This window comes from Crotalus tigris, unplaced genomic scaffold (assembly GCF_016545835.1).
Source record: "Crotalus tigris isolate CLP2741 ecotype Arizona unplaced genomic scaffold, ASM1654583v1 scf7180000023617.9722795, whole genome shotgun sequence".
In the NCBI taxonomy this organism is placed as follows: Eukaryota; Metazoa; Chordata; class Lepidosauria; order Squamata; family Viperidae; genus Crotalus; species Crotalus tigris.
In genome coordinates this window covers 795,883-822,865 of record NW_024100081.1, presented here as the reverse complement: position 1 = coordinate 822,865, position 26,983 = coordinate 795,883, and the positions used below count along the sequence as shown (strand labels likewise).

Sequence of the window (26,983 nt, the reverse complement as noted above, 5' to 3'; positions counted from 1 at the left end):
TGGCCAAGCCAAGAGATAGTGGATTATCCTAGTCCCATTTCAAAAAGCCACCAGAGCCAGAGCCAAAAAAACCTCTTATCAGTGGAAACAACCACGGGGGGGGGGGAGCAGGAGCAACTTCAGACTCGTTTCTTGGCTATGACTTATAGCATCTCCTTGATACAGGATTAGAACAACAGATACCTGTTGGCCTGCCCTGACTAAGCATAGATTGATTTGTGTGTCAGTCTAAAGCTGTAACATGCGGAATGGAGAAGTGGGAAGAACAAGTGGCTATGATGACCTTGCTCCTTCTTGAGAGCACCTCAAGGGCATCTCAAAAGGGAGTGTGGAGAGAGAATAACAAGATTTGCAAGGCAGCACACTGAGGCTGCAAACAGGAGCCATATTTAAACAAACATTCAAAGAGAAGCAAGATTTTAATTTTTCCAGACCAGAAGTGAAAATCCTCCCTGACGGTTCACATAGAAATAAAGCTGGGTATTATAATGTGATATAAATAATGGGCCTTTTTTACTGGACAATCATTTCTTCATTTTTGAGTATCTGGTGCAACAGCCCTTGGTAGATATTTTGTGTAAGTAGAATCCACACTTGTATGAAGCAAGTTTCAGGCAACTCCAAAGAGGGACGAATTACAACCCTGTGCATAAGAAGCCATCTTCTGCCAATCCATCCAAACATTATGTTTCTTATCTACATTAGGACTGGAAAAAAATCATAGTCATGATTCACATCGTTCTCTTCATGTTGTCATCAGTATTTACACAAAAACCTATGGCATAGGATCCACTATGCGATGAGCATTTGGATAAAAGTATCCAGAAATATTTTGGCTTTCATCCAGAGTGTTATTTTCCTGTGACATGGTCTACTGGCACTGTTTCCTTTTTTGCGAATGGAAGTTTAATATTAGGGGGGCCAGAACCAAGAGGAGTGATATTTGGCTTTTTTTTAATCTTCAGATGCTTGCAAGAGATGCTGCATACTCAGCTGGAATATAAGGCGGGGATCCTGACCAGGCAAAGATGGGCAGTTGCAACTTTCCCTTATTTTAAGTGCCTGCAAAGAGAGAAAGGATATGTTATGACACAAACAAAAAGCTCATCACCAACATTTACCCCAGAAATCCATAATTCCAACAAAAACCTCAATTTTCCCTCATTTACAGCTAAATATTGTTGGCGTGGATTGAAAACTTCTCTCAAGCATTTTTTTAAATATAACACTTCCACCTATTTTGCACACTACCAATACTTTTAGGGAAAAAAATCAAAGTAACTTTTGGATTTGCACATGGTCTTCTCAATATTGCTTCTAAAAATTCACTAGCTGTAGACCCAGTCATTTCCACTTACCAATCAATAACTTCACAGATATTTGCAGTGACAGAGTTTTCTTGTATTCTCTTGTTGAACATAAGCTACTGCATGACTGCATTAATGTCAAATGGTATTACTCAAGCCAAGCATAACGATTTGGGTTATTTCTTAAAAAGAGGAAATTCAGTTCTTTTTATACCAATGTAGCATTTTTTTTTAAAAGCTTGCAGTGTTTGGTGGTTGTTGTTTTGTTTTGTTTTTTGTTTTGGTAAAACAGAGTATTGTACCCATCTTCCCTTCTTTTAGTTTATTTATCTAAATTAGCAGAACATCGGCAACAGAGCCAAAGTCGCAAAAGACACAGCATAGCTTAAAGTAGTATTTTGTCTGTGCAAGTTTGAGGAGGTAAGAGGGGCCTGATTAAACATACTACACACTGTTTTATCATCCATTAAACACAAGATGAAGGCTATAGGCATGAGAGATAGAGGGTTATGCTCAGCATGAAACCTTCTGAAACTTTAGGCCCGTCAAAATGATATTTGCAACAATTTCCTGTATGAAGATTTACTGCTGGCACTGAAAATTTAGACTCACCGAGGGAATGCCTTGTGCAGGATATTTTATTTTATTTAGTGCCAATAATGTTGTGGACCACAAAGTAGTTTAAAACCTGCTACTGGGTTTTAGCTTGACCTATGGTGCAGTGTCACAACAGAAATACCACCGTATAGATATATGGAAACAAATATTGGTGAGATCTATTGTTATTTATTTGGAATAAAATTCCATTTAGTCCAATTACGCTTCCTCAGTAGTGTATTTTGGACTTCAATCTAAAAAAATGGCTGCTTGCATGTATCTGTATGAGGAAATAAAGTCTTAGGTTTGGGCAAATACATTTTTCCCATATTTACAAATCCCATCTCTGCAATGTTCCAAAACGGGTAATTTTCTGCTGTGCTGCCCCATTTCCATCATTCCCAAACGTGTTCCTGTGTCAATACAAGGAAATGAAAGAAGAAACCTTTTTTTGAAGTATGGACAGAACGTTATGCAATTTGCTTCAACAGAGTAGAATAATTAATCATGAAATCTGTCTGCAAATTTTAATGCATACTTGCTATTTAGATGTTCCCAGAACTAAAATAAGAAAATAATGAATATGGCATAGGCAGAGGTTTGACACCTTTCCTTCCGAATGTTTCCAACAGCGTCAAACCTCAGAAAGCTGCCAAACTTAGGAAACAAGGATCGCTTGGATTTCTGGAATGAACTTTCTTGCAAATAGGATACTGTGGCAGAACCTGGAAAGCCTGCCAAAGCAATTCTTCAGACTGATTGATCCCTAGCGCCATAAAGGCAGAATAATCGGTAGTCCTCGACTTACGACCACAATTGGGCCCCAAATTTACATTACTAAGCAAGGCAGTTGCTAACTGAGTTGTGCTTCATTTTGCGATCTTTTTTGTCACAGTTGTTAAGTGAATCACAGCAGTTGTTAAGCAAATCTGATTTTCTTCATTCATTTTGCTTGTCAGAAGCTGGCTGGGAAGATTATAAATAGTGACCACGGGACCTTCGAATATTGCAACTATCCTAAATATACATACATGCCAGTTACCAAGTGCCCAAATTTTGATTACGTGACCATTGATCCTGCAATAGTCATAAATGTGAAAAATGATCATGAGTCACTTTTTTTCAGTGCTGTTATAATTTCAAAGGTCACTAAGTGAATGGATTTCATATACTTCCAGTCTCTTGGTCAAGCTTAATCCCTCCCTTTTCTGAGACATCAACATTTCATTCTAAAGGCGCTAATTTCTTCCCACATAAAAAGCCCCTCCAGGAGAAGGAATTTTTTTCAGGATTTAAGCAAGGGAAATCCCCCATCATTTACACCCTCCAATTGATGCTAATTTCATTTTGAAAGCCTGCTAATGTTAAAGGGAAAGCTGTGCTATCTGGCCCTTAACAACAACTTACCTTCTTCTAGCATTAACTAGTGCTAATTCCTTGTTTGTTGTTCAGCTAGCCCCATTTCTTTCACCAAAGCAAGTAGAAAACATATGAAGCTACACAGCATTAATTTATTATTTTGATTTATAGGTCTGCCCCAACTCAAAGCAATTCTGGGTGGAACACAATTAAAATCAATGCAATAGCTAAAACAGTAACAGGAACAACAACAAAAAAACCAACAACAACGAATAGCATGTCATGAGGAAAACGCATACTAAAACCATACAGATCAAATGAGCACACCAACCATTTATCCTAGAGCTTAGAGCAGGGGTAGGCAACCTTGGCTCTTTTATGACACATGGACTTCAACTCCCAGAATTCCTGAGCCAGCATGGCTCAGCTTGGAAACCTCTCTTTCCCCTCAGCATGGCTGGCTCAGGAATTCTGGGAGTTGAAGTCCACAAGTCATAAAAGAGCCAAGGTTGCCTACCCCTGGCTTAGGGGGGAAAGCCAGGTTTAAATGTCTAAAGACTGCAGAGCCAGAGCCATAGCATCTAGGGAAGATGCTCTTCTAGAAGACAGTCACCATGACAAAGAAGGCCTGCTTTCGAGATCTCTTCAGATACATTGATTAATGGATGGGGTTTGCCCACCCTGTTGGATCTTACAGGGCAGGCAGAAATAATGGAAGAGCTGTAAATGTTGCAATAATTACTATTAAATTTAGAGCAAACTAGGTTGTCTGGATCCTTTTCAGTCAGGGGTTAGGTAGGGTTACGGGACTGAGATCGCGCTCTTAGATGACCTCTGGTGGGAGCAGGATGGTCCAGCCATCCTCATTATTCTTGACCTCTCAGCAGTGTTCGATACCATCATGGGTATGCTTCTGGACCTGCTTCGGGAGTTGGTGCTGGATGACATAGGGTTGCGTGGATTTTCCTCCTCCTTCTGTGGTCAGTTCCAGTCAGTGTTGATGTCAGGAGGGGAGAAGAGATTAGACTGCAGCCCCTACTTTGTGGGGTGCCCAAGGCTCAGTTCTCTTTCTTCTCCCATTTAATATCTACATGAAGCAATACAACAGTTCAAGGTGAGGTATTATCAATATGCTGATGATACTTAGCTTTATATCTCTATCACAGGACATACATCTAGCTGTTGGGCCTCTTGTTATTTTAAAGCATTGGCTAAGTTATCAGTGTGGATAAAGATAACACTGGAAAATAGGAGCTTTATAGAAAACTCTATTGCAAATTGAATGCTGGAAGTTGGCAATTGAATGCAGCTTAACAATTGGATACTAGAGGAACAGAGGAAGTTGAATTGGGATTTAAGAAATGCTCTAGAGCAGGGGTTTCCATACTTGGCAACTTTAAGGTGTGTAGACTTCAACTCCCAGAATCATGAGTCAGCCACGCTGGCTAGAGAATTCTGGGAATTGAAGTTCATCTGTCTTAAAGTTGCCAACTAAAGTTGTATCTTTAGTTGTTACAAGTAATGCAATATTGTGTATCTTTAGCTGTTACAAGTGAACACACTATATGTAAATTTCACTGAACATTTCTTTTCACCATTAGGGTGAAGGAAAAAATAAAATAAATATTCAGTGTCACTATTCACATTTATACTTTGCCTTATGTTTTCTTTGAGCACACTTCAAGTACCTTGGTTTATAGTTTTCATTATACTGTATTTTGGAGAAAGTAGTTAAGCCAAAAAAAAAAAAAAAAGATTCTGGGACTGATAGGAATAAGTATTGTATTAATATCATTATCAATGCATTTCCTTCTTCCATGTGTTAAATTATAGAAAACTACATGTTTGCTTTATTAATTAGATCAAACAATGCCAATACTTGACAGTTCCTATCTAATTCCCAGACTCAACTTTCCTGGGAAATCCTCCCTTTATTGAACTGACTTTAGAAGGAATCCTAGCAGAATTGAATCTTAGCAGGAAAAATAGCCTAATCTTGGCCCATTACCACCTTTGCCATTTAAAACAGCTCAAGAAATTCACAGCATGATTAAAGCACTCTCCTGAGATTTAATCTGATATCCGCTATAATCCATACTGCATCCCAATGTTCATTCATTGTTATTTAGCATTTTTAAAATATTATTTATTCTTTGACAGATAAGAAGGCATGGGCTTACTAGATGAAAGGTATGCTGTGTATGATTCAGCTTCATTTGTGTTTTGGGGCATAACAGATCTATAAGAGAGGTCTGGAAGGGATAACTACTCAATTAGAAATTACTATGCTTTGAACAGTCAAAAACAGAAAAAAAGATGACGATCCTATGTTAGGAAATAGTGTCTTCATTTATTTCTGCTCATAAAGGCTCTTTCAAGAATAGGAACTCTGCCAGAAAAAGAAGCATCATCCTCAGAAGTAGTTTAAAGCCCAGCAGTTGCTCCTTTCTTGCAAGGCAGAGACCTCTTAAATGTGTGTTCAATGTTAGAAACATTTTCTTGACACGTACCTAGCGAGCACAAGCAGTCTACATTGTTTGATAGCATGCAACAGCTATTAAAAATGATGAACTGAGAATTATTATTTCAATTCTGCCCTTGTGAATGTTCCACATTATGGCTCCGCGTAAAGTCCACATGACATTTAATGTGATCAGAGATGCACAAAGACAGAAAAACACGATTTACCTGAAACTTCTAGAACTTTCCTGAGCCTGCAGTTAGCATTACTGGTCGGACCAATATTTCTTACAGGCTAGTAGTTCTCCCCACCCCCAATCTGGCATAGCATCACAAATGTATACAAGTTGAGATTATTAACTTCACAAAAGTTGTGATATTTGAAGATGGTCTAAAAAATAACAGATAAATTGTGCCGACGGAAGCTTTAGCAGTGTCTTGTCTAATAGGAAATGTGCACACAGATTATATATATATTAAGTGCCCTATTTTATGACAGCCTCTTTACACCACATCCCTTAAGTATATAAGTATACACTCTACTTTCTGCCAAATTCTGGTTGCTTCCCCAATGCAGATGCCACCTTCATTTTGTATACAGAAAACAACATCCATTGTATCACTTAAGAGTTCGGGTTATTGGAAGTATGATTACCTTTTAAAAGGCCAGGCTGTAAATTATCCCCAAGGAACAGGACTTCAAAGATTTGTAAATACCATTTTTGTTTTTGCAAACCTTACAATTTTATAGTCAAGTAAAATAAATGTTAAAGGAAAAACACAGTAAACAATATATATATATATAGTCTCCTGAATTACAGTGCTAACCCCAGCCGCAATTTCGATATGTCAAGTAGAAATAACCCCAGTTTGGGAACCAATGACACAGTTTAAAAAATAATTTATGGTCTCCCCACAAGTTTGTCTGCTTATCATCTGCTTACACAAATATTCACAGATTGGCAGCATACACAGAATCCTAAATTATACATTCCCAGAATACTTTTCTCCATCTATCTTCGATCATCCAAGTGTTAAATTTCCCCTCTGACTTGCTTATCTTAAATCTCTTCACACCAATTCTGTATTTCAGATCTCTCCTCAAGGATTTCTTTTTCCATGCTAAATTGAAAATCTCCTTCCACTTCTTGCTATAAAAGTAATAGCTTTTCCTTAAATAAATGTGCCTGTGTTTTAAAAAAATTGTCATCTTCCAGTCTCAACAGATTAGAAGCGAGAATGAGTTCTTAGTTTCTCAATGTAAGTAAGCATTTGGTTATACTCATGGAAAGTTTCTAAACATAGAGTAGTATTCACGATTTACTGCATCAAGATTCCTCTCATTTCTAACACTATGACATTGAGTGGATCTGTAAAATAACAATAACACCATCTTTCAATAAGAATATAGCAATATATTTTAATATGCATTATGGTCACAAAACAGAAAAGCATGAATGTAACCATATGAGTTTTTCCATTTCAGGAGGTATTCTCCAGCATTAAGGTATGTGGGGCTGCTTCAAAAGAAAAACATATGCGAAGTACAGTAATGGAAATGACCCACAATCACAGCTGTATAGGTTGACATTTGATTAGTAAAAATATGAAAATCCCTCCTTTTTGAAACTAACAATTAAACTTTAGCAGTTAGCATTAACTTAAGTTCAGTTGAATGATTTCTGAATAGACATGCAGGAATTATACAGCAGGATTCATTCAAATTTTCAGCTAGTTTGTGGACGAAAACTAAGATAGGGGATAGAACTGAATGCTTAAATGCTTAAATGCTTAAATTTCCAGCTACAAATCAAAAATTTAAGACTCAACAATCTTCAATATTCCCAATAATTTGAGAGTTGTGGAGACTACAAATTCACATGATCCAAACAGAGAAATTAACAAGTATTTTAACTTATTCATAAATTATTTGGAGCTGATTATTTAGAACAGTTAAATAAAAAATAATACTGAAGATCAGAAGAGGAGGAGGAAGAGAAGAGAGGAAAACAGTAACTAAACTCAGGGAAAAGGCATTTCAATGACAAATTTTATTCAGTGCAAACATGTATGCACAGTGCTAAAACTTGAACAAAATATCTTAACTTTATTGATGGAGTCTGAGATGGCAACAGCTGTCCTACGAAGGGATCACATGAATGTGATGGATAATTTGCCGAAATCATTAACTCCATTTTCAGCAAATTCTTTGTCCAGGCTTAATAGGATTTTTTTTAAAAAAAATTGTCAATATCATACTGTTTTATGTAATATTTTTATGTAATGTCCTATGATCATACTTGAGATACCCTATATAGCAGGGGTCCCCAACCACCAGTCCATGGACCAGTATCCGGCTGTGGCATGCCAGCAACTAGTCCGCACAAACAAGCAAAGCCCCATCCGTGGGATGCAGGCAACACACAAAACCACACACCCTCCAGTCCGCGGAAAAACCTCTCTCCACAGAACGGTCCCTGGTGCCCAAAAGGTTGGGGACCTCTGCTATGCAGTATACCTGTCTTAAAAAGAATATTGCCAACTTGGAACAAATTCTGGAAAAGACTAATCAAAATAATCACATGACTGCAACTACTTTGTAATAGTGAAGAATTATGACCTTCACTTTTTTCATTTTAAAATATGTGAGTAAAAAGAAAGATAGCGTTTGGGCATATAATACAACAAAATACTAGGTATTCTGTAGAAACAACAAAGGAAAACATTTTTGTCCTTCATAATACTAAGTTCTGGAGACATCCAATGAAGCTAAAAGTAGGGAGAAAGTCAGGACAGAAAAGGGAAGTTCTTCATACAAAACGTAATTAAATTATAGTATTTGCTATTACAAATGATTATCACTGACATTTCAGCAGCGTAGAATGGAATTAAGACCATTCATGACTGCTTTTCATGATAGCTATGTGTAACCTTTAGCACTGGAAGCAATATGCTTCTGAATATGAGCTACAGGTAGTCCTCAGTTTATGATCATTTGTTTAATGATGGTTCGAACCTACAATGGCCTCGAAAAAAGTGATTTACAACCTATTCTGGAAATTAGGACTATCATAAAACCTCTATGGTCACATGATCACAATTCAGTACTTGGAAACTGGCTTGCATTTATGACAGTTGCAACATCTTGCAGTGGTCACCATTTGTGACCTTCCCGGCTAAATTCCAACAAGCAAAGTCAATTGGGGAAAGCCAGATTCACTTAACAACCATTCGATTAACCTAACAACCATGGTAAAATGGACATAAAATTGGGTCTGGTCATGTGATGACTCACTTAACGATTTCCTTGCTAAGCGATCCAAACTGCAGTCCCCATTTGTTTGTAAATTGAGGACTACCTGTTCTGCAGAATGCAAAAGTATTTTTAACATTAATGCTATTTTCTTCAGCTGAAAATCTGATTCATTATCTACTTCACTATCCCTTATACACAAACATGGGAGGGTGGAAGAATCCTCCACAGTGTGTTGGGGATCTCACCATCAACATACTGAAGGAAGCACATATGTTGTTCTTATCAGTTCACATTGCCCAGATACTCCAGTATGTGGCCTCTTTGAACATGGAAGCTTTAAAATTGCAAGATAACAATGTGGCAAATATCACAGATTAACATGAAAATTAATTTGGTCATTTGATCTTGCTTAGTGCAAATCTCGCCTAATGAATGAAAGCTCCCAGTATGGTGACCTTCAGTTCTAATATGTTCACAAATCTCTCCTTTGATGCTGTCTAAGCTCCATGCTTCTTATACTGAAGAGAGAGAGAGAGAGAGAGAGAGAGAGAGAGAGAGAGAGAGAGAGAGAGAGAGAGAGAGAGAGAGAGAGAGAGAGAGAGAGAGAGAAAGAAAGAAAGAAAGAAAGAGAGAGATCAAGGTTGGTCATGTCCACTGCCACCACAATTTTATTAAAGGACATCTATCCACCACTATGGCAGTCCAATGCCCACAAAATAACCTCTCAAAAGTCCAAGTGTGCCACTGATTAATGAAGCTGAGGATTTCTGCCTTAGGCTACAACATAAAACTCTACTTATTTTCCCCCTAACTGTGAATTTCCCACAGGCTTCCTGTTGGCTGCTTTCATTCTCTGGTCTTGATGATATTTAACTCAGCAGAGTTGTTATGTTTCTCTACACTTATTAAATACAAGCATAATTTATATTCCATGTATCCAGCAAATCCACAAATAATAGAGAAATGATGCATATTTCTATATACTTCATTATATAGAAGTTTTATAGAATAAAACTTCTATATATATATAGAATAAGTTTTATGTGTTACTAGATGAGAGGCTCCACTGAAATCAGCTATATGAATTCCACATACAGGTAACCCCCAACTTACAACCATTCATTAAGTGATTGTTCGAAGTTACAATGGCACTGAAAAAAAGTGACTTATGACCATTTTTCATACTTACAACCTTGAAGCATTCCCCAGTCACGTGATCAAAGTTTGGACACTTGGCAACTGGCTCATATTTATGATGGTTGCAGTGCCCCAGGGTCATGTGATCACCTTTTGCGACCTTCTGACAAGCAAAGCCAATGGAGAAGCCAGATTCACTTAGCAACCGTGTTACTAACTTAACTACAGAAGTGAATCACTTTTAAAATGTGGCAAGAAAGGTTGTAAAATGGAGCAAAACTCACTTAACAACTGTTTTGTTTAGCAACAGAAATTTTGGGCTCAATTGCAATCACAAGTCAAGTACTTCTGATGTAGTGCATTAGTGTGCCAATGACTGCCAGAAGATGCACGCATACATTATATATTATTTCATTATACACCTTTCCTCCTTATTTGCTACATCACAAACCACTATAAGTATTCTGAATCCTCTGGGCAGAATTCCACACAATTATTTCTTTGAACAAGGATGAAAATCACAGTTGGGGAAAACAGCACATGTATACAATAACATCAATTCAAAGAGCAAGCAATTTACAGGTGGGAACTCCCACAAGAATACATGGAGGAGTAGAGTAACACAAACTTTTCAATACCCAATGGCTAGGGGACTAAACAAATGAATAAGACAGAATAATAAATAGATCATACATATATCAGTCCACTTAGTATTCTTACCACATAACATCTGACTGGGGGGATGACTGGAAAGTCAATTATAAAAAGTAACCTCTATCATCTCAGGTTTTGTCTATACTAGCCAATTTCTGTATTATTTATTTTATTATTATTTTGAAGTATCTATGCATGGATTGCAAAACACAGTGCAAATTGACAGCATGCAACCTGGTGACAATTTTGTTTAGAAAAAAAGGGAAAGACAAAGTAAAGCATCATTGCTCGTAGATTGTAAAACACATTATTTATATTTATCAGCAACACTTTAAAGAGAGTGGATACCCTCATTATCTCATTTCTAAGTTATTTCATGTGGAGTGAAACTCTCTGTGATTAACAAATAAGACAGAGCACACAAGGTTTACAAAGGGTGACTAACCTCAGGTATCAGTCTGTCTAATTGTTCAGCTCGATTCTCGTGTGATGGGTGTGTAGAAAGCCATTCTGGTAATTGGGGTTCATTATGCAGAGTCTTAGCCAGTTCCATTTGCTGCCAGAAGACAGAACTGGCTCTTACATCCATACAAGCCTGGAAAATATATGCACAAAACTGCTTAGTAAAGGCATTCTCAAATTAGAAATCCTGTAAACATTGCTGGCTGCTCTCTTGACACAAAGAAAAGTTATCTCTTAATCATATAGGTTTCTATGGGAATTTCCTAAGACTTCAGCATGCTGAAACTCACAAGATACAGTAAGACATTAGGTTTTTGGGAAGGCACCTTTGACTCGGTCTTGACTCGTGGTGACTACCAAGACCAATCCCTAAAGTTTTCTTGGCAAGATTTTCAGAAGTGGTTTGCCACTGCCTCTTTCATAGGGTTGAGAGAGAATGAATGGCTTAGCTGTACCTAAGATAGGTCTAGAACTCATGGTTTCCCAGTTTCTAGCCTGATGACTGGCTCAAACATTGAGATAATTTATAGCCTTGATAAACTAGAAGTCCATTGCTAGATTCAATGTTTTGCTGAAGTCACAATCTTCATTAGGCACTGTACTGTGACAAGGAAGTTGCTGTCAGCAAAGAAGTAGCAAGAGAAAGAAACCATAGGAATACTCCTGAACTGTTTTCATTGCAAGAACTGAGACATACCCTATTATGAAATCAAAGTAATTGGAGGACCTCCTTACTTTAGAAGTGAATGGAATAATAATAAGAAAATAAAAAATCCAGCATAACTATTGAATTGTTTTATTCCCAAATCAGGCACTCTAACTAAAAAAGAATTAAAACAAAACATAATTGAACTTGTAGAGCAGCACAAAAACAACAGAATAAGGCTACCTACATTGAAGCTTGTTACAAAGAAACAGTTAGCACAAGTATTAACAGATGCCAATACTGTAATATCAAATACCAGCTGATTACAAGAAACAAATCAAGTAATTTGCAAAATTAATTGCTGTTGAATACTTGAAAATTTTTGAGGGTGACAAGAGAAAGCCATCGTATTTAATTGAAGCAGAAGAAGAATGGAAGGTGAGTAACTGACTCACATGCAAATATAAGAAAAGGAGATTATGATTTGGTGGAACATTCAAAAGGTTTTTAAAAGGAAGATTAAGTTTACTCCCCAACTGTTTCTTTTGGGAATTTTCGTGGTCTTTAATGTTAAAGAAACTATCTTAATGTTGAATTTAATAACAGCAGCAAGATTACTGGTGGGTCAATATGGAAGAAGGATACTCTGCCTTCTTTAGAAGAATGGGTATTTAAGGTTTCTAATTTAGCAGAAATGGCTAAAATTTCTGCTTATTTAAAGGACCATTCACAAGAGAGATATTTTAACGTATGGAGAAGATGGATAGAATATGTTCAGAAGAAATATGGAACTACAAAGTTTCACTTATTCTATGAGTAATGATTTTGTTTATAAACTTATGATGTTAAAGTTTGAAGAGAGTTAAGGGTTTTTATGATTTTGTTCATTGTATAATTAGTAAACTTAAATAGATTATGTTTAATATGTTTGCATAATCCTGTATTTTGCTCTGGGAAGTCGGGGGGGAGGGGGGGGGGAGGGGGGGTGGATGGGTTGAAATTTAAGTAGTTCAGATAAAGTAGAAATAGTTTATTGTATATAATATTAATGTTTTAATTTTGAGAGAGGAACTGCTCGGGCATTTCCCCTGGACCCATCAAGAGGGAGAAGAAGAGAAGAAGGTGAGAAGTAAGTAGGAAGGTTGAGGTGAAGGAGGAGAGGGGGTGAGTGAAGGAAAAGAGGGAAAGAATTAAGTTGGTTTGAGGTGGGATGCGGTTTGGGGGGAAATGGGCAGGCAAGACCGAATGTGGTGTGTATCAATTTGTTTTATTTTTTATCTGAAGTATTTGTAAGATTGTTATGTATTGTAAAGTTGAAAATAAAAAATTTTACAAAAAAAAAAAGGAGATACCAGTTCTGCAGAAAGAAACAAAATCACCTGAACTAAGATATGGACCATTATCAGCAAAACAAATGTGTGTCCGCGCACAGACACAGACACACACAGACACACACACATGAAAGAAACTGCTAGAGCAATGTGAAAACAATAAAAACAAGACTTTTAAAATATTCTTTATAAATATAGAAGGTACTGAATAAAACACTACAGAAATAAATGGTTAACATTTTTCTGTACCTTAAAGTTTTATTTAACAAATATTTGTAGCATCACTGACTCCACTAAATGGAAAACTATATACACGCCAGGATCAGACTGGCTCTGAGATTTCTGGTTTGTCATAAAGCCTGAAGATCTGGATGTGCTCCAGGACTCAGGGTCGAGAGGTTAAATGCCCATTGAGAGATCTTTAATAATGGGTTTTGGTTTTTTTGGATATATCTTTTGTAACCACTATTAGTTTTTTTTCCCCTTCGCTTTTAGTGAAAAATTGAATTTGTGAAATGGGTGGCCATATAAATCAATTTAATACATTAAATAAATAAGTGTGTAATTAAATATTCATATACTACTTATATGTGCGACCCATTGTAAAAAGCTGTTTTATAATGTAAGGGTATGAATGTGGTATGGTAAAGCCTGCTGTAGTTGCCTAGCACCTGTGTTCATACAACTTTTTGGCAACAAAAACAAGCTTGGATTTTCATATCAGCACCACAGTGCATTTATGAAAAGCAGTGGAGAACATGTGGAGTGTAGGAATGTGTTATGTTCTATTGTTTAATAAATATTGTCATGGATTGAAAGAAGATAGTTATTTGGGTTTCACTGCTTACTCCCATCTTTTCTTGTACTGGTCACTGATCAAATAAAGACTATTTTACTTACCCCATCTTCCCTTTATTGAAAGGAATGAATATTATTGTAGTAAAGTAGTAACAGTGTGATTTTTGTATAGAAACCATTGAAATTTATTCATCATTGTATAAACAATAATATCCTGGAAAGGAATTTGAAGAATTCTGGTCCACAAATATAAAGAAAAGTTATTGATATTGTTGTTAATTAACATGCACTACAATAGGGGTCCCCAACCCCCGGTCCGTGGACCAGTACCGGGCCACGGCATGCCAATTGGTCTGCACAAAAAAGCAAAGCACCATCTATGGGATGCAGGCAGCACACAAAACCACGCACCCTCCGGTCCATGGAAAAACTTCTCTCCACAGAACTGGTCCCTGGTACCCAAAAGGTTGGGGAATCTCTGCACTAGAACTTCAGCAACAATATTTAAACATAATCTTGTATTTAGCAATCCAAACAGTTCACATATTCTAAAATCCTAATATATACTGTGTTATTATCACTAGGTGGCAGTGATGGTATTTAATAATATGCATGTCATATATAGATTATAAGTGACGTAATAAGTGTATTAAGAAATGAATGTTAGTGGAAGAAAATAATCCCAAGACTAAAATTAAAGAGGAAAAGACATTACAAATAAAGGGGGAAGCTATTTGTCAGCAACACCATCTACTGAGAATTAAATCAACTGAAACTTTAACATGTTTTTAAGAAAGGCAATTCTTACCTTAGCAGCAAACCGAAGTCCAACCTTGTCAGCTTCAGCTTCTAAAGTCCTGTTGTATGGCATATCAAAAAGTAACTAGAATGAAAGAAAAGTAAAAGTACCCCAGTGTTTAGACTTGCTACTTTCTGAAATAAACCAGTTTCTTATCAAAAGCTACCTGAAAATTATCCTCACTGAATTTCTGCTAAATGCAAGGGTGCATTTGTTTAGTAATATAAGTAGAGCTTCATAGTGAGTAGAATTTTAAAAGGGGGAAAAAAATTTGGAGCACACATGGTGAGCAGGATGGGCCTATCGGCACCTCCTTAAATCAAATGCTCCATTTCCTGGATTAATAAGATCTGGAAAAGGCATGGCTTACTTATGTCTACCTTTCTTCCAAAACAAAGCATTGGACTCTCAACCTTCTACAATTCTTACTTTATAAGAATACTCAGGAGTATAGATTTATTGTTTGTTTATTGAAATATACCCCACTGAAATCCAAACAGACTCTTGGTAGCTTACAATTGCCCTAGTACAGTGTTTCTCAACCTTGATAATTTTAAGGCATGTGGACTTCAACTTCCAGAATTCCACAGCCAGCATTGCTGGCTGTGGAATTCTGGGAGTTGAAGTTCACATGCCTTAAAATTGTCAAGGTTGAGAAACACTGGCCTAGTGGTTAAAGCATCAGGGTAGAAAGCAGGAAATTGGGAGTTCAAATCCCACCTTAGCCATGAAAGGCAGATGGGTAACTTTGGGCCAGCAACTCTCTCTCAGCCCAACCCACCTCACATGGTGGTGGTGGTGGGGAAAATAGGAAAAGGAAGGTGTGTTACGGACATATTTGCCAAGGTGGAATATAAATAAACAAACAACCAATTAGAACACTATATATAATACAGAAATAAAATACAAAACCCACAACTCTGCTAACAATAAACAGGTGGCATCACTTCCCAAACACCCATCTTCAATTTCTTCTGAAAGGCAGATGCCGGCACTAATTGATTCCCCAATGGAGGTCATTCCAGAGAGCTTATTCTACCAGATGAACTGCTTCTGGGCTTTGGCCCGCTCAACTTCCCCAAAATGGAGAAGAACCAGCTGTTCCTAATCCCATTGTCAGGAATTCCAGAGATTCTGCATAAAATTTTACAGCCAAGCTTTAAAGAGCAACACAGATGAAAATCTACAGTTTAAATCAGACGTTAATAAGGATCATGGACAACAGCCAATAAGCCTCTAGTCCACTACCTTTTGCACTAACTGTAGCTTTCAGGTAATCTTTAAAAGCAGCTGCATGTAGAGTTTGTTCAGTAGTTTAAGAAGATGGTGATGAGGGAATGTAATAACATCCTCGGTGGGGATCAAAACCATTGCTGGAAAAAGAAGAAATGCTAAATGCTGCCATTTTTCTTTGCTGTACACTACTGTCTCATGCATTCTATAAATTAAAATCCAACAAAAAATCAGAACCAGTTTGGTGTAGTAGTTATGGCATCAGCACACTTTAGTCCTGCCATTGGGCCTGAAGCCAGCCACTCTCTCTCAGCCCTAGGAAGCAGGCAATGTCAAAACACTCCTGAAATCTTGCCAAGAAAACTGCAGGAACTAGTCCAAACAATCACCAGGATTGTCAAAAAATAATTCAAAAGTATGCACACAAACACACACAGAGAGACACACACACAATTGAGAGAGATAAGAATGACAGGTACCAGATGAGCTGACATCCATGTGTGTTACATTGGGAATGTATTTCTAGATTTAAAAAAGTAGCGTATCACAATTTACCAAATGCAATTTAAATACATAAATGCATTATCTTTTGTTTATACCTTTTTTAGGTAGTCCTCAACTTACAACAATAACTGGGACTAGAATTTCCATTGCTAAGCAAGGCAGTTGTTAAGTAATTCCCACCCAATTTTACAACCTTTTTTATCATGGTTAAGTTACTCCCCACAGTTGTCCACTTAATCATGCAGTTATTAAACGAATCCAGGTTTCCCCGTTCATTTTGTTTGTCAGAAGTGGACTGGGAAAGTCAAAAAAGCGATAACACTGCAACCATTGTAAATGCATGCCAGTTGCCAAGCATCCAAATTTTGATCACAGGAGTGTGGAGATGCTGCTAGGGCTGTATAAATTACTTTCTTCAGTACAGCTGTAACTTTGAACAGTCACTAAATGGCTGTAAGTAGAGGACGACCTGTACGGTAGAAGTTACTCGTTCCATTTTACAGGTATAAGTAATGAACAAAAATCTATCCTAATTACCCAAGACCAATCCCTGACCAAATCTACTTTTATCTTATAATTGTTTGTAAAGAGCAAATATAATGTAATCATTTATCTAAACATAAACATATTATAATGGAATGGAAAATAACTAAGCCAATAGCCATGGCTTTCCCAGTTATCTGTAAAATGTGAGAAGAGGCTTTATTTGTGTATTTATATATATCTATACCCTCGGGAAATTAAAAATAAAATAAAATACATTCATATAATTTAAAATAGAAAGGTAAAAAAATCTACTACAACACAGAAAACAGTAATAAGGTGCTACAAAGCAATATCAAGGCAAGATGACTTGAATATGAACTGTATAATTCTGACGTCAGTTATCTTTATTAGTTGCTTTTCGTCCCTGGTTCTGTATTGTTTTTTAACCTTACTAACTGTATATATTGATTTCGTAAGTAGCTCAGAGTTTTCAACCAGTGTGGCATATAAACCTGAGTTAATAAACAAACCCATTAATCTCAAAAGATCTTTAAGGGCCTAGGAAATGCAAAAAGAAAAGAAAAGAAGATTCTAAAATCATCCTTTTCAACTAGAAATGAGCCAACTACAACATGAAAGATACACAAAACCACAGTATTTTGCTGCTATCATCTAAGTCGGTGTTTCTCAACCTCAGCAATTTTAAAACGCCCAGACTTTACTCCCAGAATTCCCCAGTGAGCAATCTTCAATCTCTTAGTATTACGAACAGGAAACTTTTACTAAGAAGTAAGAATAGCACATTCACCCAGATACTTTTAGAAACTAGGAAAAACCAAGCCTAATCCTAGAGATTTCCCTGGTAACTCCTTCTAGAAAAAAAACAATATATGCTACCCCCAATTTTTCGAGTTGTGCAACATGAAGAGAAAGAAGCTGCCAGATATAACAAGAAGCAAAGAATTGGGCTTGGCATCTTTTGAACTATAAAGAAAGCTCAGTGCTGAAGTACCATTGATCACCCTGACAGTTCCTTCAGCTGATTCAGGCTAGGCAACTGAACTGTCTTTTCCTACTCCTCTGATTTTATTCTTGACTGGCAGGAAGAACAAGTTGTAATAAGAAGTTTTACAGGAAGAATAAGGGCATTTATTCTCTTCTTTGTTCCAGATGAATAGGCTTTGCCAGCGTTCAACCACAAGAAGCCAAGTTCTGGATTATTTCTGGGTGATCAGGTTAAAGGAATAACATAAATAAAAGAAGATAGCTCAACCACAACCTGCACACCATTCTTCCAATATTTAATACCACAAATGAGGACTGCTGCAACTGAATTTAAAGTATTGATTCTAGGAAAGTCTTACATTACTCAGTAGAATACATGCAACTGCTAGAACAAAGTTTAAAGAACTTTTTTAAAAACCTTGTTCTTGGTTCAGAGAACTTGCAAAGAAAATAAAAGAGTACTATATTTCCTAACATTCCTTCTCGGTTCTCACAGTCCAAAGTTGGAAAGTTAAAAAAAAAAATAACGTGTTTCATGAATTAGTCCACTGTTTCAATGAAGAGAGCCAGTTTGGTCTAGTGCAGTGTTTCCCAAACTTGACAATTTTAAGGCATGAAGACTTCAACTCCCAGAATTCCACAGCCAGCAACGCTGGCTGTGGAATTCTGGGAGTTGAAGTCCACATGCCTTAAAATTGTCAAGTTTGGGAAACACTGGTCTAATGGTTAAGACTCCATATTAGAAAGCAGGAGGCTGTGAGCTGTGAGTTCTAGCCATGAAAGCCAGCAGGGTGACTTCAGGCCAGTCACTCTCTCTTGGTCCAACTCACCTCACAGGCCTGTTGTTGTGGGGAATATAGGATGAGGAAGGTATGCTGGATAGGTTTGCCACCTTGAGTTATTTGTAAAAAGAATAAAAGTGGGATACCAATAAACAAATACTGACTAATCTAGTGAGGTATGCACCCTACCAATTAGCAGATAAAAGGATTCCCAGTACTGCCAATGTCAAAAAAGTGGACAAGTGTGAAACGGACAGCATTTCAGGCTGAGGATTGTTTCGCATCAGACTAAAGAAAATATCATGATCCACTAAGGATTAAAGTAGGACCAATCTAATAAAATGAAGGAGATCACAGATGAGATCCTGGTTAATATCAGTAGTCATTAATTTTTAATCAGGGAGATCACACTCTTCACACCAGCCTACAGAGAAAAATCATGAGACTCGCAGTATCAGTTATTCATAGAAGCTAATCTATAGTTTCGCCCAGCGTTCCAAAATGCAATAGCCCTCTAGATCAGACTTGAATCTATTGTTTGCAGCATCTTGTTTCCAACAGAATCTGGCAGAAGCGATTTCAAACTAATCTGGGAATTAGTCAAACTGATACGTAAGATACAGCGCAGGACTCTGTTGACTTACCTCTTGAAACCTGCTCTGAATCCATTGACCTATCACAGCTAGACTGTCTTGAGGACAGACAGCCCAAATCATGGTGAGCAGAATAAGTGAAAAGAAGTCCAAGAAGTGCATCAGACTTGCCTTTTCTGCCTTGAAACAAAGAGGGAAAAAATGAAGATATTATTTTAATTCTTCTCTCATCATTCGCTTTTCCTATATTTTAGTCCTGAAATAAAACTATAAGGACAATGTTTAAAGTACTTTTCCCTCATTAACAATGACAGCCCAAAATATACAATCAAATTACCAAAAAAAAAAAAAAAGATGTAGCAGAAGGCTCAGCGTATCTACGCTTGTTAAAATGATGGGGAAACCCATGTACCAACCATCTGGCAATTAGTTTAAGAACATAAGAAAATCTCTGCTGAATCAGGCCAATAGTCTATCTAACACAAACATTTTATGTCACAGTGGCCACTCAAATGCATTCAGAAAGCTTACCAAGTAGGAAGATACTTGCTCTCTTCTCATATTCTCCCTAGAAACCATATTACCTATAATTCACTTTCAACAATGGCTTCAAATTCAGGAGTGAGTGTTTTAACCTTGAAACATTTTGCACATTGTCTGTTGTGAACTACCGGTAAGTGATTAATCACTAGATGATTAAGACTAATCCAGTTTCTTAATGCAAAATATCAGTCTATCCCACTTCATTGCAGAAAATATGACAGTCTCCACTAGGGCAGTTAGAGTTATCCTGGTGGAACAATTTTTAGCTTAACATTTCTTTTTTTAAAAAAAACAACAAAACAAAACTTACAGCATGTCCCAGAATAACATGAGCAATTTCATGTCCCAAAATGAATGAAAGCTGATTGATATCTGACACGGCACTTAGCAAACCAGTGAAAACAAACACTTGTCCATTCTGTAGGCAAAAGGATAAAATAACCATTTAGAAAGCACTTAGGTGTCCTCTCTCTCTCTCTCTCTCTCTCTCTCTCTCTCTCTCTCTCTCTCTCTCTCTCTCTCTCTCTCCCTCCCTCCCTCCCTCCCTCCCTCCCTCTCTCAATTATGCGTCATCTTTTTTTTCAGTTATTACTTACTGGAAGTACAAAAGCATTAATGTTAGGCTCTTCTACCACATGGATAGTCCAAGTAAATTCAGAGAATCCTGGAATGTCCTTGTTGCTTTCAGTTAAATGAGTGACAACTTTCTTGACCACCTGGTAACGAGGGTCTTTTTCTGGCAATATTTTATTCTTAAATTGTAGCATCCACTGAAATATTTAAAAAAGAAGGTGGATGGGGAAAAGGGGAGGGGAAAAAAGCACAGTACATTAATTGTCTCAAATGACTCAAACTGCAACAGAGGCCTATACTATATATGGATATCTATGGAGGCAACTTAAAACACATGAAAGAATATTATTCAGAAGAAAAACGCTATCCCTCATGCCACAGTCTGCCTGAGATAAAATTTATGAAATTGAATAGAGGGCTTTTATGGGGAATTATTTTTTAACTTTATTATTATTATTATTATGGATCATCACTCAGTCAGCCAGATGTTCAGACTGGATTTGGCATTTTGTCTACCTATCAAGTCCTTATCCAGGACCTGGGATAGGCAGATGTGGATGTTTGATGGTATTACAGGTATCATCGCAGGATGGAAGCGGTTCCTAGTAAGGCCGCCTTTTGCAATTGACTAATAGCGAATTTGTCAATGCCAATGGTGTTCAAGTGATGCTCCAGTTGTTTTGGGATTGCACCCAACGAGCCTATTACTATTGGTACTACTACTACTTATTATTATTATTATTATTATTATTATTATTATTATTACTACTACTACTACTACTACCACTACTACTACTACTATTACTATTAGAGTAGTGTCCACATCAGGAATATGCAACCTTGGCAACTTTAAGACTTGTGGACGTCAACTCCCAGAATTCCCCAGCCAGCACAGTAGCTGAAGTCCACAAGTCTTAAAGTTGCCAAGATTAGATACCCAAACAGCTTTCATCACAACGTATCAGATAAAGGATGGGACTTGTTTAATGAGACTGCGATGCTGTTTACATCACTTAGACACACCATGTCCCCCTCCCCACAGTCTCCATCAAATGTAACCTATGAACAATCTTTGAAATCAAAAGGAAATACACTCTTATGGTAACTACAATTCAGCTCCATACCCTTCCCACTGGATTGGCTTAATAATGAAGGTGGAACAATTGTTCTCATTATAAAACCCTGTCAGGAAATGCTAAAAAAATCAGACACCACTGTTGCATTCAAGTGCCATTATAAAGCAGCTTCTCCTTTGATGCTTTAAATATTCTTTGTTCCTCTCATTCTCTTCATTTTCTCTTCCTTCCACTTCTATTATCAACTGAAGCCTTCACCACACAGAAGGCAGTCATCATATATGCAGATAAATGCCACTCAAATCCTGCAGGATAACCAAGACAGATAAGCAGAAGAAAGGAGAATTCTTGCTGCAAATAATACTTTTCTTTCAACTACCTCCTATACCCTTTGACTTCTGCAGCACATAAAAATGATGTCTTGTCTCAAGGGTATTTCTCCCCAAACAACAAGAAGCTGTGCTACCACAACAGGAAGCTCAATTCAGCTTTCAGCATTTTGACCTATCCAGTACACTCTTGGATCAAACCTTACTTTTAAATTCTTTTTGATCAGGCAAGTTTAAGCCTCTGGACAGTAACTGAGTGTAAGCCAAGATAAATGAACAGATGGAGACAAAATTACCGGGGTTACTTTTTCCCCTGTCCTGTGTATCTTTGTGGCATTGTATCTCACCGTTGTACTGTGATCCAGATGCGACAGTTCCGGAGAGCTAACTATTTAACATATGAGGCAAGGCACAATCCTGACATAACCAAGTTTTGCTAGAAATGTAGGAGCCAACCTTGCCAATGCTCCTGGCACCTTATAAAGCTTAGTAGTCAGAGGCAGCAACACAACAATTTCCTGACTCAAGTCAGTGGTTATTCTTCTAAGTCTTGCCCAGGAAAGGCCAAAGTCTGTCAGTATGCCTAGCCCAGTCTGACATTCCACTGAAGCCGGAGATGAAGAAATCTTCCTTAGGAGTGGCTCAAACTTGTCAAACAGCTACATCAACTTCCCTGGCATTTTGAAAACCCAGTGATCAGAGAGAGCAAAACACCCACCCACAAGGCCAAGTCAGGGGTGAATCTTATATTAAGCTCGGTGTCCCAGAAAATTAAGAGCTTTTTTTTTTTCCCCAACAGTTTCTGTGCAGGATGATTTCTGTATTGGTTTAGTGTAAATTAGGCCCTTTGTTGGAGAACATGGCTGCTGCTATGCTGTCTTTCTGCTGTCTTTGCTCTATCTCTGCCTCACAACAGGTACAAGGAGCATATTTTAAAATGTCAGGGTTACATAACAAAGTTTGCTCAAAAGGGTTGGTAAGTCCTACTATTTTCACAGCACTCTATTAAAAAAAAACAGTGCTTTATAGTGTATGATGAACTTTTTTTCAAGCAGAAACTCAAGGTAGCTGAAATCAAGAAAGTTCACTAACAAACCACATACTTGAATCATATATCTTCTTGGAATCACTATCAAAATTAAACCAGAGCTGATTTGCAGAGGTTTAAATATACTTTTTGCAGATACTGAACTTATTTTTATTCATCAGTATCAAGCCAACTGAGTATCATCTGCATACTGATGATACGTCACTGCCTGGCGATGGATAAGCTCATCCAGGAAAATCATGTAGATGTTAAATTGGAGAAGGAAGAGCACTGATCCCTGTTACATCCCACACAGCAGGCACTGAGGGCGGAATCTCTCCTCTGCAACCACCATTGACTGAAACCAACCCTGCAGAAAAGAAGTGAACCAGCATAACACCATGCCACCCACCCTCAGTCTCTGAGTAGGTCTAGGATCCCATGGTTGATGGTATTGAAAGCCACCAAGCGATCAAGTAAGGCAATGTTGGAACACAAAGCCACCATCCCACCCATGCCACAGATCATCCAAAAGCACAAGCAATGCTACTTCTATGCTATTTGCAACTCTAAATTCTGACTGAAAAAAAATGCAGATAATTCATCCAAGTCCTCTGAAGTTACTGCATAACCACCTTCTCAATCGCCTTACTCAAAAAGGAGAGGATGGATACAGGATGAAAGTTTGTCCAGCATCATGGGGGTCCAGTGATGGCTTCTTAAGGAGGGGGTGAACCAAAACCTTCTGAATATGCAAAGGAACAACCCTCCCACACTGAAAGAATTCACCACCACCACGATACGCCTTGGGCCACTTTCACAAGCCAAGAAGGGCAGAGATACTAGCAAAATAATACCCTTAATCTCTAACAACCCTTATTTTGATATCCAATTGGATATCTGTAAATATGTATTTTCTCTAGAAAAGGGGCATATGTCTTTTCAGACATTAAAGAATTATCATTATTTCTACTCAGCAATAATGATAGATTAGATTAGATTAGATTAGATTAGATAGATAGATAGATAGATAGATAGATAGATAGATAGATAGATAGATAGATAGATAGATAGATAGATAATCTTTATTGTCATTTTTTACTGTGGGCACACCAGTACACATTAAAAATGAAATTCTGTTGCCTGCTCTCAAAATGTACACATACATAACACACATATAGCCATACTATATACATACATATGTATATACCTACAGCCTTACATATAAATACATATAAATACATATAAATATTAATCACTGCCCATCTTGAACACATAGCGGAATGCGGAAGCTTGAGCGTTCACAAGATTGATACTGTATGAAACAAAACTGTGACTGAATCTGGATGTTCTGCTACAGCCAAAGCACTAAGTCAGAATACCACAATAAATGGATGAACTCAATGTAGTTCATACATTATAGCACTATGACAAAAAAAAGGCCATTCTAAAAAAACAAGAAACAAAGGTTTTGTTTACCTCAGTAATTACCTACCATGTTATACTCATTTTCCGTCATTTCTGCAAATTGATCCTTGTGAAATACTACAAGCCGAGTGCGTCCAGTTATCGGTGTCTCCTCCAAATGTGTAAAATAAAAAAGGATAAATACAACTCCAAAGCTAGAAATTCCAAGGACCATCTTCCATTTATTTCTTCTCACAGCTTCTTTAAATAACTCCTTCTTGTTTGGAGGAAGTGCATGCCACCATTTTCTTATGCTCCTAGAAGACACAAATATTACAATTTTCAAGCAACTGCCCCTAGATTGATATAATATATATAATCTTGGGTACAGATTATATCCAGATGAGAGGTTCGCAACTAACTTGGCTGTTATGAAATCAAAGTAAAAAAAATAAAGTGCAATTGTTTCTTACTACAGCACAATAAATCAATATCCTGCCAATTCCACCTAATGACTACAAAACAAGCTTTACAAATTGGTAAAATCCTTGAGTCTCTGTAAAATAATATTTATTTTATTATATTTAAGGATATTATTTGTAATAAAAGATTCAAATGCATTTACCCACTTCAACTACTTATCTATAACATGAAGAAACACTTTCTTGTGTAAGTTGCACTGGTAAAATAAGTGTTTATTTCATACTTAACTATGATTTAAACATACCCAACTAAATAAACAATTTAAGGTTTGCACTGAACCTTGAGTCAATTAAACAAACCACACTATGGTTTAATGCAAGATGTAACCCTAGAGTCTGCAAGATATACCAATTATCAAAAGTAGACTAATCTATATTTAAGCCACAAACTGGTTGGAATTTTAAATATTTAGAATGTACATTTAGTATTTCTATGTATTTTTCTCCAAACTAACAAATAACGCACCATATTCAATGCATGGGAACTTAACAGACAGAAGCTCCTATAAACCCAAGTGAAGAAACTGGCTCGAATTTCTGGCAATCCAAGTTGGATTCTACAGAACAAACTGGGAACTGATTTTATATCTCAAATTCGTAGCAATCAAGATGCTACATGTGACTAATGTAGACCCAACAACTGACTGATCCCAAGTAGCAGTGAGTGAGCAGCATAAATCCTTTCATTCCTTTTAGCTTCTATAGCATTTCTCTGCCTCCTGGGCCACAAGACAGTGTTCACATCACTGGCTGGAAAAGTGCCAAAGCACTTTTGCTAGAGTACAAACACTAGATTCTTTTACTGTTACTTTTGCTAGAGTATAAACACTAGATTCCTATACATTTACCTCCACAGTAGGGGTTGGCAACTCTGTCATTAAGTGGTGCACATAACCACAACTTATGACTTCCTTCCTACTTCATTGACTTTGCTTATCAGAAGCTGGCTATGAAGGCTGCAAATACCAATCATGTAACTTTGCGACTGTCACACATACGCAGCAGTTGCCAATGCCCAAATCACAATCCCATGAGTAGGGGGAGGTTGCTATGGTCTCAACTTCAAGGACCGGTTGTATTTTACTCTATTTTCAGTGCTGTTGTAAGTTCAAACGGGAGCTGAACAAGGTTAGGGAAGTGGTGCAGTGCTCTCTTTAGCTTAAAAATTGGAATGCAGCATGCTGTTTTCTTCCACTTTTTGCCCAAGACCAAAATGCTACCATATGATGAGCTACATCAGTAACTTTAAAAGAGCTACAAGAAACTCAATATTTTCTTTCATTCTATGAGCTTTTATCAAAACTGCTCCTTTGTAAACACACCACAAAATTTACAAGAAATTATGCCTACTTTTTTTTTTAAGAAAGACTGTTACATTCTCTTTGAGCAGGACAATATTGATTAGTTACCTCCCAAGGATGATAGCAAAAAGCTTCTGCACTGGTTTCAAGATCATCAGTAAAAGTGGAGCTGGAGCAGCTTTCAATATGGATGATCCATGAAAGCATCTGAAGGTTTGAATGTTCAGAGTAGCAACGTCTTGTAATTTCTGAGGCACATTAGCTTCAAATAATACATCTTTTCTCCTTGTCTTTTGCTGAGTGAGAATACAATGCCTTCTAAAATAGCTGCATCTACTTCTATATATTTCTACATCTTTAGGATCTGGAAGCCATCTATAAGTTCTATTCATGATGTTTCCACAGTTTCTGGAATTGTCATTCCACAAATAAAATCTAATGCTGTTCTTTTTATTCCATGCTTGGCACTTTGTCAATTGATGCTGGGCTCCATTTAAAGCTTTACTGGAAAATGTATAAGGATTAATGCATTTTCCCCAATTAATTGAAGATGCCAACTGAATTAAAATACAGTTTCTTGAGGCACCAAAGAAAGCCATCACTCCGTTGTTGAGTTTGGATATCTAAATGAAGATAATCAAAATGTATTGTTACAAAAGAATATATTTGTAAGCATGTGATACAAATAGGGAAAACAAATCAATTAATTCATGTAAAATTGACAGACCTACCCTGAGTGCTACATGATAAAACACTGCCTGGCTTTGGACAGCCATAAATCTTGTTTATGAAGACAGGAACAAAAAGTCTACTGCTTAGATTAATTTTTAACTAGT

At 37.1% G+C, this 26,983-nt stretch overlaps 1 protein-coding gene across 1 annotated transcript; it reads right to left on the bottom strand.

Annotated features, from left to right (window-relative positions):
- Positions 1 to 400: 400 nt before the first annotated feature.
- OMA1 (OMA1 zinc metallopeptidase) lies at positions 401 to 26,983 on the bottom strand. The gene is given in 10 exon segments (XM_039319818.1): positions 401 to 956; positions 958 to 1,062; positions 11,216 to 11,365; positions 14,816 to 14,890; positions 19,461 to 19,589; positions 20,263 to 20,370; positions 20,549 to 20,722; positions 24,453 to 24,681; positions 26,256 to 26,770; positions 26,879 to 26,983. Coding segments are annotated over 10 exon segments (1,635 nt in total). The 5' UTR covers positions 26,924 to 26,983; the 3' UTR covers positions 401 to 851.